Here is a 14,952-nt window from a genome sequence, read left to right as displayed (position 1 = left end):
AGACCACACTGGGGTTCTGAATCTTATCCATGGCAGCTCCTTCTATTACACAAATCATTTGCCAAATATTAAACAATTTCATGTTTATTTTCCGACTCAAGTTGTCTTGCGATGTCATTTTTTTGTATTTGTTTTCCCTGTACCTACAATTTCACCAACAGTTATTTTTTACCAGCACAATTGTTCGTCATCTTTGATATGGAGAATTCGTTTGTTTTTGAAATACTGGTGTCTGTGATGTTTTTTGTAGCCATTATTTTCTTAAACAAATGCCAGTTTGTTTGCCGCAGAAACTTGTACCATGATGAATAGACTTTAAGACTCTCCCCTTGACTTCACCAGTACATCTTCATTAATTTGTTTGTCTAGTTTACTTCCCTCACAAGGGACAAGTGCTCTTTAAAGTCCAGGCCTATCAATGGTGTGCATAAACAGTCTAACCGGAACTCAATACTTGTGAGCAGGGATGTTTTCCCAGAGGAGGCAGTATTACAACAAACCAATGCATGCGTCTTCATCCTGAAACACTTGAGTTTATACTTTATCACGAATGAAGGCTGAACCTAAACATACGATTGAGAAGTCCACCACAGTCCAAAGATTGGCATTGCTGTGAAGAAACAAAATGTGGTCCCTGTGCAGTTGCTGGTAATGTTTTCATGAAGTCAGGGTCCTCTGGTACATTTCAGTCTCTGGGGTGAAAAGCAGCATCTGGCTTTCTTGAGGGGACTGAGAGGAGAGTCGGGGTCTCTGGGGCCCTCAAACCGACACAACACTGCCACTATCGTTCTAAATTGTCTTATCTGGCCTGAAGAGAGATGTGGGAGAAATAGTAAATACACAGGGGCTGATAAGGTGCTGTAAATTGAAAAAGAAGTCAAAGGGTGACCGAAGCAGGGGGAAAAAACATTTGCGTGATCAAAAACTCGAAAGGTATTTTACATCTGCATTTTCTGGCTATTTTATCCAAAGTGACAAGCAACAAGGTCTCTCTCTCTCTCTCTCTCTCTCTCTCTCTCTCTCTCTATCTATCTCTCTTTTAAAGCACTTCAATCCCTCACAAGGCAGATTTCCTTAAAAAAATGAAACCGTCCAATAAAGGCTTTTTCTCTGACTCTGTCCTATACCGAACAGATCATGTTATGGATTTAGGTTTGAAAATGTGTTATATAGCAGTTTGCTTACACGGTTCTTCTTCATTCTCCTTTTGTAACTAGCTGTTTTGCAAAGCACCATGGAATGTAAGTAGCTGTTAATTTAATATGCAAATGACTTTTTTGTCAGTCTGAATGCATTTTCTAATTAAAAATGTGCTATCAATGCGAGTACAAAAGATTGGGGGCTGGGGGGCGTACAGAAGTACAGAGAATGTGATCAAGCTCTGCTGTAATGAGATATACGGTCAAATCAGCCGTTTAGCGAGAAAGTTCAGTCCGACATTGTGTGGACCTGCGGGTGGACTGGACCGACTTAAGAGGAACAGAAACTGGATGAGCAGAGCATCATGGTTAATAATATAAAAGGATTTGTGATGGTTGATGCCATGCCTGAAGTGGCAACTGACTCTTGTTCAAACTTGAGTCTAGATATAGAAGATCTAGAAGAAGCGAAAGATGTAGAAGAGTAAAGTCATTTGGGGGGTTTTAAAGACTCATGTGTGACTAGTGGTTGACTGATAAGGGTTTTTTAATGGCCGATACTGTGGACAATTGGTCAATAAGAGGGCCATGTAACAAATGCAGTTACAGTAAATGAGAGACACACTGACAATTGGTTAAAGGTCCAGTCTATGAAATTTAACGGGGGACAAGCGGTGAGGTTGTGATGTTGCCAACGGCTCACTCCACCCCTACCTTACGAAGAACTACGGTGGCTGACACAGGGCTAATTCCACGGTCAGACTAAACATTACGCATGTGAAATTCATTCGGACGGTGCTGCCAAATGGGCGGGAGCAATTCCTCCATCTTTTATATATCTGTACCGAGAGTTCACGTTGTGATGTTTTGATCTTCCATTGGTCTCCCGCATTCAAGTGATGCAAATTCGCAGGGCAGAGTTCACCAAACTTTTGTTTTATGTCTGTCACATTCACATGCGGAAGAATGGATGTCAATGGAGCAGAAAGGCAAGTGTGACCTGGGCATAATATGTCTTCACGTTTTCGCTACTTTGCCGAAGGTGTATTGATGAAACGCGCTCTGTAGAGCAGTTTGTCTGTTTAGGGCAACTGTAGAAACAACATGGAGAATTCCATGTAAGGGGACCCGCAGTGTATGCTCCGCCTCTTCGCACTGGTCCGCTCCCCATGCTCGGGCGGCCCTGGTCTTAGTGGTGGTCTTAAAACGAAAACAAAGATTCCATCATTTGGTTCGAAACTAGCCCAAAGTAGACCTCCCGCCCCACCCATAAGTCGTAACGCTATGGAGTCAAGAGAGAAAAATAGGAGATGCGTGTGGGTGAGTGTTTGTGTTGGGGGTAGGGTGTCAACTCAAGCAGGCTTCCATGTAGCTAATTTATTTACAGATTTAATTAGACCGATTGAGCCCTCACAGTTCTGAGAGTGAAGAAGAGAGAGAGAGAGCAATGTTGCCAGCGCTACAGTACTTTAATTACTCTCTCCCGCACCAGATCTCCTCTCACTGACGTCTGGGGAAAAGCTTAATTAAAATCCTCATTATTTTACTTTTAATTAGTTCCCCCCTCTTTTGTTTCCTTTCACCATATGGCCATGTTCCGTGGTCAAATTAACGTAATTGAGCTAATTAAGCCGATCGCCTTAATTATTCAAAACGCTCCGATTGGCCGCCGAGCTGTTTTTTCTCTCTCTGCCTCTGACATTCTCTGCTCTGGGAAGTTCACAGTTGTCAAGTCTGTCTCTCCGTCGCAGAGGCCCTTCTGATTCACTGCACAAGTGGCTCATTACTAGCTAACACTGGAGAGACGTGTTCTAGAAAGTGATCTGATGGAGACCTGAGGGAGCTTGCGACAGCCAGACGAACCCCCTGCGATATGAGAGTCTAACGGCTTAATATTACATGTAGGATCACTGTGAACCAACGTGAGCGTTGTTTTGTAAAAATGTTGAGACTTGTGGGGCCGGAGGTTAGACCGGGGTCTGTCAGAGCCGAGGTTTAGCAAAAACACTCTCATGGCAATGGGCAACGGTTTACGAGGCAGCTAATTTGTTTGAATGTGTACGATTCCATTGCTTTCGCGGCAATGACGGTTAGGGGAGGGGCTTCATTTGTACGAATTTAGTATGTTAGTGTAGGGTGTGGAGCTCATGGGGCATGAGTTTAAGTCTCGCTTACGTCATTTCCTGTCCATGTATCACTGTCCTCTCCATACTGTTACAGTTAAAAAGTGAATAAAAAAAGAGAATGATCAGATATTTCATAGAGATACGGTATAGTGAATGCCCTAGCAGTTAGTGTACATGTTTCAAGACATTCTGATGTGGTTTAAGACCAGTTGAGTCCAGTTCACGTCCTGTTCCTCAACGGTTTTGTTTCCTCACTATTCTAGCTATAGACAGTTTTATCGGGCGCACGCATCTGGCCTGATATTAATGGTAAGTTATTGGCCTGGCTAGGGGCTTATGATATAACTATTTATTTCATGATTAATATATATGAATATTCATTTATATAAGTATTTTATTGTATATTGATTGTATTAAATTGAATTAAAACTACTCCGTTTTTGATTCCATGCAGAAGTTAAGTTGGGGCCACATAACGTTTGACATGGTGCTCCTTCGAAAATTCAACTTGCGTCTTTTCTTGTCCTCACAATATAAATAAAAGAAAATACATTTTGCGGTCTTTCACAGCAGCTTTGACTTAGATTGCCTGGTTTTACATTGTCTCATCACGTCCTGTTGTTGTAAAATTGTATTTTAAGTGAAAAAGAGAAGATTTGTGAAAGACATCTTGCGACCCTGCGCTAATTCGATATTGGACATGTCAGGCGTAAAGCAATGCATTTCTAAAGGTCTTTGTGGTTAGCTGGTAAAAATATCCTCTCTCTTCTCTTTCCCACTTTTTCACAGCATGAGGCGTGGAAACTCAAGCAATTAGACTCATTTGCATGTGTTAATATGATTAATTAGTAAGCATAAACACTTTTTTCATGACAGAAGCAGCATAGCAGTTCATACACCTACAAACTTTTTCTGATAGAGGATAATGCTTGTTGACTAAGAGGCTTTTTTCTCTCAGCCCTTCTAATTGGCATGTGAATATGCGTGGTTAATTAGGGATATGCAGATGAAGCTTGATTGGTTTGAATGCGAAGTGTAAGTCGAGGCACGGTGGGATTCAAATTGTGCCGAGGTTTTGATTTTCTTACTTATCAAGATACGAAGATAATTGCAATTGTGATCATTTGCATACGTTAATGAATTTGCCTGATGCTTTTCAATCGAACGCAAAATAAATAATTGATGCAGTATCAGCACCTACTCTGACATCGGGGAGCGCTTTTGTCATTAATAAGCGCATTACGGTGCCATTTCGGAGCTCACTACATAAAGAGTTTGTCTGCAGGTTTGTTTTACGTGAGAAATCTGCCGTCAAAATTACCTGATTTGACAAGATTCCATTGTGATGCTACAGTGTTCCACTTTTTTTAGGTGAATTCAAAGTGGGCTATTAATAAATAAATAAAAAATACCAGCTTGTGCTGCATTGCTGGAGTAACCTCAACTCTTTGTCGATATGGTGGTAATGAGCATAAAGGAACCGTTGACCTCAAAGATCCCCAAAGTCATTCCAAACCTGTATGACTTTTTTTCTGCAGAACGCAAAAGAAGATATTTTGAAGAAAGTCTTTCATTAAATGAACAAAACCACTGTGACATCTCTTTTCGTCTTACGCCGAAGAATGAAGTCATAGACTTTATTTTAAATGACATAAATGAAAAAAATTCTTAGGCAGACTATACCTTTAACTTAGGCATTTCATTTCTCTAAAATTTCTTAAGTGAAATCTCTCTACTAGGAGTTTAGCGTTCAACTTGGCATTTAAATGTAAGAAACTGTAGAACTGCTACTGTAAAAATAATTTAAAGTTATTATTAAATTACATTTAGAAATGATTTCTGTAAAAACTGTTATACTGTAAAAAATTTAAGCATCTGGTTTCATAATGTCCGTCCTTCAAAAGCTCCAGTATTTGCATACGTTTGATGCTTTAAGGGCGCGGCGTGTAGACTAATATACTTATATTAACGTACGTTACATCTATTAAATCCTAATATTAAATACTAATTTGACTTTAACTTTAAAAATGATTTATGCATGCACTCGCTGTCATTTAAGGACTCATATTATGGAGTAAAATCCTAGTTGCATGAACTCGTGAGCTGAGAGAGGGGGTGGGAAAGTTGTGCTGTGTACTTTAATTGCGACATGGTAAACATTTAACGTGTGTGATTGTTTTGAGGCAACGAGCGGAAAGCAGCGACTGCCTCTTAATTAACTAGGCGGTAGATTAGTCCTTATTAAATTCAAACATGGGATCAGAGTAAAGTTCAGCCTCCCTAGTGCAACAGCAGCACAGATAGCACTCTCGCACACTCCGCGCTCACATTTAATTGCTTCTGTAATGGTCCGAGCCCGAGCTCTATTCATATTCTAACCCTTTGGGTAATCAGGTTTGCACCGCTGAGACCGAAGCTAATAACTAGCAGAAAATAGTAATAAACAATGAACAATGAAATCTGTACGGTTAAAAGGAACGACAAAATTGTTTCTTGATGGATGGGGTTTGTTGTATTTTTCATTTATTTGATAATTACACCTTAAATAGACATAACATGTGGAGCAGATCATTCGGCCGTTACAGAGAGAATGCGTATAAAAAACTATTTACAATTCTATACCCTGAATGATGTATTTTTCATTAATTCAGTTTTTGATAAGTCGATTTGTAATGAAATCATAATGATAAAATACACGTTTCTGGTCTTATCGTAATAAAAAACGGAAGTAAATGTAAATATTAATAATGTAATTTATATTCCTTTTGTCGAATGCCATAACTCTCACTTTTCTTTTAAAACCCTAGACACAAAATAATGATAAAAGATTGGCTGATGCCACAATACCTCTCACTTTCTAACCTCTCCCCTCTAGCCATCTGACTTTATTTCGGTATGTTACGCCCACTTTTACATTCACATTTATACATTTTCTGATGCTTTTCACAATCAAATTAAATTTAAAATCAATGCAATTTGAATTTATCCAATTTCTTTTGCAGTAAATGTCAAGGATCTAAATATCCTAAATATAAATAGCTTCAGTATGTATTTCATGGGAGTCCATGACCTTGTCGTTGCTAGATCTGTGTTTTATCAAAGCCAGTTGAATTGCCTTTTTTTCCTGTACATGGCTAGTTGACAGACTAATATGCAAATGTATCATATGGTGTGATGGCAAAAAAATTCTGAAAAAAATAACAATCAAGATAAATCACTCTCATACTATTTTATATGATAAATATAAATAATAAATATAGATAATATAAAACAATGTAATTTATAACACCATAGGACACATGTATGATTAATTCGTCAACTACTCGTATCCTGTTTCACTCAACAGGTAGCATGTTGACTTATGTATACTATGCATTATGTACAATGCAACTGCTTTCAAATGATGCCTCTATGAGATCAGTTAAGCAGGATATCCTGTGAGAACAAATATGATTTACTTCTGTAGTCAGATGTGAGGGGAGATACAAGGCATCTAAGGAGTTACATGTAAAATCAGATATTCAGAAAGTTTTCCGTTACTTTTACAGCCCATTCTCAATGTCAGTACCTTCTGTAAATTTGAGATGTAAAAATGTAAGTGCATCAAAGGAGAAATGTGTGCCGTTGAATGGCGTCAGACACCGAAGGGCCTCCGAGGAGGAAGTGAACCGAGTTAGGAAGAGGCGCAAGAGTCAAGGAGCCCTTCAGCAAACCTACGAGACACAAGATGGCAATTACTTCATGTTTATACTTACATTCAGACCAAGACTAGAAACCACATATCTGTATAGTTAAATGACAAAAGCATGTGTCAATGATCTAAAACATGTACTCACTTTTTGGTCCGCAAGCACTGGGTTATTCTGCAGGTGTGTATTAAGTAGAGCTGCTCCCGGTCGGTCGTGTTCGCAAAATATGGTGCCGTTTACATAGTTAAAGCGGTCACCGGGGACCAGCTGGTTTCTGCATGTTGCACAGGAGAAGCACTGTAACAGAACCAGACTCAACTTTAGAAGAAGCATGAGTGAATTTAACTCTGTTAGCATGCCAAATTAGCATGCTAGTCAGGGCTAACTATGCGCCTTGGCCAACGTGGCCTCCTATTGCTTCAAATGATTTTTAATGAGTTAATCCTTGTGAGATCAAGGCCGACTCGGCTTTCAAGAAATGAGCTCTGAACAAGGTTATCATTGGGAAAACATAATAATGAGGGGCTGTAATAAATGCAGGCTTCGCCCAGCCTTACAATCACACATTTAATTCAGCTCTAATGAACATCTGCTATAGGTGCTTCGGAGTTGAGCTGCAGCCAAATCTCTGGGAGTCACGTTCGGCTTTGGTTCACGGTCACATGAGCCGATACTAAGACAAATACAAACAGTTGATAAAAAGTTGATATTACTAACCTTGAGGTGATAGACGTTGCCTTGTGCTCGCATGACCATCTCACTAGCAGGAATGGACTGACCGCATGCGCTGCAAGCACCCGTGTGCCCAAACAATCTGAAACAGAAAAACAAACGTCTTGGTTAAACCTCCCCAAACCACCAAGAACATACTGAAGCACTTCAAAAACAAATAAAAACAGGGTTTGACTTTCTTTTTGAACAAACAGCCAATGTTAAACCTCAACTTACAAACATGTTACAGGCATTTGGTATTTGTCAGCATACTGTTGTAATTGATTAGAAATATAAAGAATTTAAGAAAATATTTGTTTAATAGCTTTTCAAAAATAAGTTATGAGGTTGTTTCATTAAACAAAAAATATAGATGACATTTAGACAAGCCCAAACCACTTGTTTAAATTAACCTAAACATGTTTGACCCAATCAATGTGGGGGTTGGAAATACTATGATATTAATAAACACAATTATAAATATTGTGTGTATTCTATACATATTGTAATATCGTAAACTTTTCAGCATCCTTTAAAATTGTGTCTAAGAGTCACAATTGTTTTAAACTCTTTCTCTCTGCCTACACTCGGATTTTGAGTGACTCATTGGCCAAATTAAAGACTGTAAAATACAAAATAAACCAAATTAAAGATAAATTTGACTGATAGCATTATTTATTTATTTAAAACCATTTCAGTAGATATCGCAATATTGATATAAGGAATTCTTCAGGCCACAATAATTGTGAAGTCGACTACCATAATCCGAAAGATTATTTGATCCTTTCTTTGTTCTGTTAACCACAATAGAAGATATTTTGAAGGATGTAGGACAGCAAAAAATTCTGGGCCACTTTTGACGTCCATTGTCCTTTTTTCTACTATGGTAGTCAATGGGGTTCAAGGACTGTTTGGTTACAAGCATTTGTCCAAATATATTGATACAAGAAATGTATACAGATTTGCAACAAATAGAGAGTGAATAATTCATGACAGATTTTTCATTTTTGGGTGAACTATTCCTTTAACAACAATTAATAAAAATTAATGAAATATTGACATATAGAACAAATAATGTTTTATAAAATAAAGAGATGATGTATTAAAATGTTTTGTGGTCCGGTATAGTACAAATTGCTGGGTATACTCGAGATAACAATTTGATACAGACAATAACTGTGTTTAAGGAAAGTGTTCAAAACCGTTCATCCTTTATTACTTTTCTATTTGGTAATAGTTTAACTTGAAAAATACCTTGAAAAATATCAACGAAAAACAGATGATTTGTGCCATTGATGCTTTAAAAACATAATAGGACACCAACGTGTACCAATTCTGATTGTAAAATCTTGCGTTTGCTTTGGTTCAGGAGCACAGCTATTACTTTGACTGTGTCGATGTTAAATGATCCTAAACTGAGATAGCATGCAGTGTCTGTAATGTTCTCTGTGGGAGCATGTGAGAGCGCATCTGCAGATATCATCAGCACCCGGATGCAAATGAGTCTAATGCAAATCAATACGAGAACAAAATGCTTGTCAGCATATCATGTCAACTCAGTTTCAGACAACTTTGCTGTGCAATTTGCCTTGTAAATGACTGTGGGGACTCAAACAGTCTCATTATCGACTTCGGTCCTTGTTGTAATAATAATCTTGGACACGGTCACCACTAAATTTAGAGCTTTTGTGAGGTGAAAATGCACAAGTCTGCGAGTTAAATGCCTTTTTACACTCATTGTTAGTTGTTAAAAATACACGCGGGGATTTTGAGTGTAAGATTGGTGTGCAGCAAGCAGAGCTCATAAGTTTAACAGGGTTCTGATCTATTTTGACCAATGAATTGTAATGACTTTACCAGTCATTCTCGACAACCGGATAAAGGTTTGAACGTTTATACTTTTTAGAGCACAAATATCTATGGAAAGACAGCAACCATTTTTAGATTTACATTAGCAATAGATATTTCTTTCTATACATTTTCCATGACTTGGAGGACACTTGGATTTGCAGGTGTATATTTTACTGTTTATATAGGAAGCCGTAATATAAGAGTGGTGGCGTCTGACCTGATGTAGTCTGTTCTGCAGAGGATCATGCCTCCTTTACTGTAGCAGGTGGTGCCGATATCACCCAGCTGAGCCTGACAGCATGAGCACTTGAGGCAGCTCGTGTGCCAGTAGCGATCCATGGAGAAGAGCAGGAAGCGGTCAGCGATACGACCCCCACAGCCCGCGCACGATCTGGACACACACGCTCCGCCTGTAACCTGGCTGTTCACCATAGCTATGGCTGTGAGAGCCAAAGGAAAAGACAGCATGTATTAACACTTATCTGACAGTAACAAGCATAAAAACGAACAATATGGTGTGCTTAGCCTTGGAAATTGTGGTAACGATACGGTTTAACATTCGCATTTAGCGGAATCTTGATTTGAAAGATATTGGATATTACAATGCTACAAACGTGTTCGCTTACAGGGAATCTAACACATCACTCAGAAACACTATCATTGTTGTCTATATTGTCCAATTAATAACAAAAAAGGACATGAATTTAAATCACAGTTCATTCATCATTTATTCACCATCGTGTGACTTTCTTTTGCAGAACACAAAAGATGAAAACGCTGGTAACCAAACAACATTGATCTCCATTGACTTCCACTGTATGGACACAAAACCCCCGGGACATTTCTCAAAATATCTTCCTTTGTGCTGCGCAGAAGTTATTCATTTTTGGGCAAACTTACAAATATTATCGATAATTACTGTAAATTATCATTCATGAATGCTTTATTATACCTTACCTTTAATAGTAATTTCATTTGCTTATTAATAATAGCTTATTACAGTTTGTGGATATACTAATAATATAAACCCTTGTCTGTCTGTCTGTCTGTCTGTGCAAATCAAAGTTATTATGAAGAATGAACTGCTTTGATATAAAAATGTATTGATGTAAACTAATGCACAATTTTCAAAGCTCTATATGCAAACGTCACCTATTTATTGAAGTTCAGCCATGGAAACTTAGACCACCCACATCTATCCATCCATCCATCCATCCATCTATCCATCCATCCATCCATCCATCCATCCATCCATTCATCTATCCATCCATCCATCCATCCATCCATCCATCCATCCATCCATCTATCCATCTATCCATCTATCCATCCATGATGTGACAAAAGCCTATGCGTGAAATAATATCTTACAGTAACAAAACAACTAACAGAAACCCATGGCGCCTTTAAATCCGCTTTTGGGGAATTGTTACATGTACCATAATCACTTTCAATATGAATATCTGTATCAGCGACTCACCTAAAGATGCTTCCAGAACGGAGCGAGCTGTCGACTTTATAAAGTTAAAGGTGTCCGACACTTTAAGACCTCTTCTGGTGGTCTTCTTCACAGCGCGCGCCCGCACGCGCACATTGTCAAAGTCAATGAATTAACGGCGCATGAATGAAACGCTCCAAAGCGAAAGAGTGTTTCAACGAGGTCGTTTTACTCCGTGCGTGCTTTCAGCGCGCGTTTCCTGGAGCTTTGAAGGACGGACGACACGCGCGTCTTTTTATCGGTTCACTGGCGTGACGTAAAGCTACAGCCGCGCACTCGCGTGCTTAAATCCACCGAGCCAACGGCGCGTGACATCAAAGTTCCGCGAGCTGTGCTTTATGCGTGTTTGACGCTTTAAGGGCGTGGCGTGTAGACTAATATCCTTATATTAATGTACTTATATAAACGAGTCATGCTACCGTAGAATTTGACTTGTAACTTTGAAACGATTCATTCATGCACTCGCTGTCATTTAAGGACTTTATGGCGCGCTGTTGCGGTTATAAAGCACGAAGAGTTTGCTTATGAGGGCGTCAGACCGAAGTGCATTGCTGTAAGTTTATCGAATAAGATATATGGAAACCATAGGCCTGCACCAAACTATAACGCAAAAAGATTCACGACATCTGTCGCTTACACGAACAGATGTTTTTGTCTTTGGTAAAGGGCCAGATATGACGTCACAGGGGTGCTAGACTACTTCTGTGCGTTCTTATTTTTTATTATTAAGCGATTTTTGTGTCAGAGTATCAGATATGATGATAACGAAATGCAACTTTGCACACACTTCATCAAATATACGTCAATTTTATCTGAACATATAGAAGAAAAGACTTCTGTGCTGTTTAATGACTTTGTGTTGTAATGGATACCACTAGAGGGCAGTGTTTGAGTGTTTATCGATTCGAGCACTTGGCACGCTAAACAGATGATGCTTAGTGGATGTGGCCTATGGCTGATTGCTTTGAATACATCGATATTAATCAAATAGTTTGATTTTGATATCAATAAGCTTATTGTAAGTGTAAGCAATCAGAAGGTTTTTGTGGATTTAATGGACCGGTCGACTGTGATGGATGAATAGATCATATAAATTGAAAGAAATTTATAGACAGCGTATGGTATTAAGACTCCATGGTATTTTTGCAAAATCATTTCTATGCAAGGCGCGTTCATGAAATTTAACTGAAATAAATGCTACGCTGGATCGTTAGAAACTTTATGTAGTTTAATTAAAGTATATAATTTAACTGAAGTACATTATTTTAAATATTATCACTCAAATTAGAATATACCAGAACAATCTGCAATAATATAACTATCGTACGTGTGTGTGTGTGTGCGCGCGCGTGTTTTAACCCTGTGTCCTGGTTTCCGACATATTTCCAGTTCCTCTGTCGGATCCACGCTGAAGCTCACATATCTCTGTTAACCTCAATCCTTCTGTGTTTTTCTCTCTACAATGTGCTTTCTATCTTTTTTTAGAAACTTAATAATCCTGCCTTGAGCAACACACTTAAAAACAAGCAATTTGTAACTTTTATGAACCGTTCTCATATAGTTGTCCCATGTGTTTCAATCACTGGGGAAGTAAGAATTGTCTTTATACAGCAGGTAGTTTCATTCATCATCTGATGAGACATTTTCCCAAAGTGTGCGGCATATCATTACGACTTTGACTCAAAATAAGCACAAGGTATTGCTTCTCCATCTTTATCTCTGTTTTAGAAATCTATCAAAGTCCAGATGTACCGAATGACATTACTCAAACTGAATATTAAACTTCAGCAATCATCAAACTATCTCACCGAGCTGATATGTTCTAAACCTCAGAACGGGTTGATTTTTCTGTAAAATACAAGTTTAGCAACAAATACAAAACTACAAACTGGATTTTTATTTAGGTCAAAGTTACTTGCAACCAGAGTCTTTCAAACCGCTTTTTCTCAAAGTCTTTTATGTTGTTTGACCTCTAGAGGATTGCTCAAAGTCAAGTGCTTCCTTTCACAGACCATTTATTAAAAGGGTTTTCATCACTGTATCTTTATATAAATGGGTTTATGACACTTGGGTCTAAAATTTCCATTCAGTTCTGCTTTCCACATTGTCATTTTCTCTCTTTGTAAGGTGTTTGTTGTAGTCAAGGGACACGTTTAAAGTTTCTAAGAGCAGTCCACACACAATTCAGCTAGATCAGTTACTTCAACTTGGCAAACAGTTTGAACCGTCTTAACCCCCCTTAGGGCAAACATCCAAGAAACATTTGACATCAGCAATGACGTTGGCAAATGGTAAAAGGGTAGTCATGGTCATGGTGATGGTAGACAGCACTATGAACTTCACTTATATCAAAGATCCAACTACAGAGATTCCCTAAGAAAGATGCTGCATATCTCGGTAGTGGCATCAGTCGTTTAGTTCAGTTCACATTTAGAATGATCTTTACAAGAAAGTTAGCGATTGAGATGTCTGGGGTAGTCAAAAATGGAAGTCAAACTGTTTTGTTTACAGAACACAAAATCTATTAACAAAATCTGCTATGGTTGTCAATGGTGCCCTATAAATCTCAGTTGCTAACATTTTTCCAAATATCTTCCAGGATGAGCCATTCATAACCGAATTTTCATTTTTGGGTAAAACATACTAACTTATAAATGAGTGAACATTTGCAGACTTATTGTACTTGCGGTTTAGATTTTAGCGATCATCCAAATTGTGTAGTCTAAAAAGGCCAAGAGCTCATGGACGCAGACTTTCCAGGTGCCCTCATGTTTTTTTGGGAATCAGCAACTTTTTTGTGTTTTCTCATGAATATTGTTCTTACGTAGTGTTTTACGTATCATTGATTCATCAGTAGAGATGTTAGTGAAGCATTCATCACTGTACTTTTTTATTGTTTGCATTATTTGTTACCCGTGTCTATTGTTGTGACTTGAAAAGCAGATCAAGATTTAAGACCGGTTTACTCCGAGATCCATGGAAATCCACTTATACGTTGTCTTCCAGCTGTATAGAGGAAAGAGTGCTTGACAGATGAGAGTGTGGAATTTGAGCGGCAACTGTGATGTTTGTATTGCTGAGCCAAATACTCTGAGGTCTGAAGCTAGAATCAATCTCTTTGTGTCTTTTTGTGACACACATGGTCTTTTATTAAGAGTCTGAAATTCTGCTTAAACCATATCACTGACAAATGACACAGAAGAGCATTTTTTCTGAAAATGTTTATTTTTTTGTGACTCATTTATATCAGATATTATAACGCACAAACAGGTCACTCCAATATAAGAGAGCATCTAGAATTTAACGTATGCCCCGAAAAATGAAGCAGTCTTAAAAGAGTCACTCCACCCATAGTGAAGCCTGTACAATGTACAAAAGACAAAAGCAATTCATAGATCCTACATTCTCTGCTTTCATATCACTCAAACACATATGTGCTAAAACATCCCACAGTTCCCCCACATATACACTCATACGAATAGAGTAGAACAGAATCAACAAAATCTGTACAGCAAAGTATATAATTAAAAACACAGCAGTTTGACGAATGCACTCAAAATATATCAGTTTAGAAGTACAACTATTAGATAACATACTACATAGTCATTTTATCCTCATTTTGTCCCTTGATCAGGTGACTCACGCAAAGTTGCTAATGTGTCTCATAATCTCCGGCCCTAGTTACAGCAATCTAGTGCATTTTCATACCCATCAACAATGACAGGAAGTCTTTCATTCAAAGCAAAATAAGTTCACTTTTCTTTCGAAATTCAATAGAATACTTTAAAACTCAAAACAGGAGAATAAATAAAACGCGGAAAGGGCTTACGATATTTGATATGGTTCAGGAGAACATGCGCAGTAAACATAAGATCTGGAAAATGCATTTGAATAATTGGATGAATCTCATGAAACCTGCCAAGAGCCTGTCCAGGTTCAAT

The 14,952-nt window shown here is 38.2% G+C and overlaps 1 protein-coding gene across 1 annotated transcript; it reads right to left on the bottom strand.

Annotated features, from left to right (window-relative positions):
- Positions 1-6,567: 6,567 nt before the first annotated feature.
- On the bottom strand, positions 6,568-9,948 carry LOC306900012 (LIM domain transcription factor LMO4; the record flags this gene model as incomplete). Its single annotated transcript, XM_079466668.1, has 4 exons — positions 6,568-6,978; positions 7,102-7,251; positions 7,672-7,768; positions 9,734-9,948. The coding sequence occupies 4 exons, from the start codon at positions 9,946-9,948 to the stop codon at positions 6,970-6,972; spliced, it is 471 nt and encodes a 156-aa protein (XP_079322794.1). The 3' UTR covers positions 6,568-6,969.
- Between the last annotated feature and the right edge of the window lie 5,004 nt (positions 9,949-14,952).

Source organism: Barbatula barbatula (genome assembly GCF_947034865.1).
Source record: "Barbatula barbatula genome assembly, chromosome: 11".
Classification (NCBI taxonomy): Eukaryota; Metazoa; Chordata; class Actinopteri; order Cypriniformes; family Nemacheilidae; genus Barbatula; species Barbatula barbatula.
This window is presented reverse-complemented; position numbering and strand designations above follow the sequence as displayed.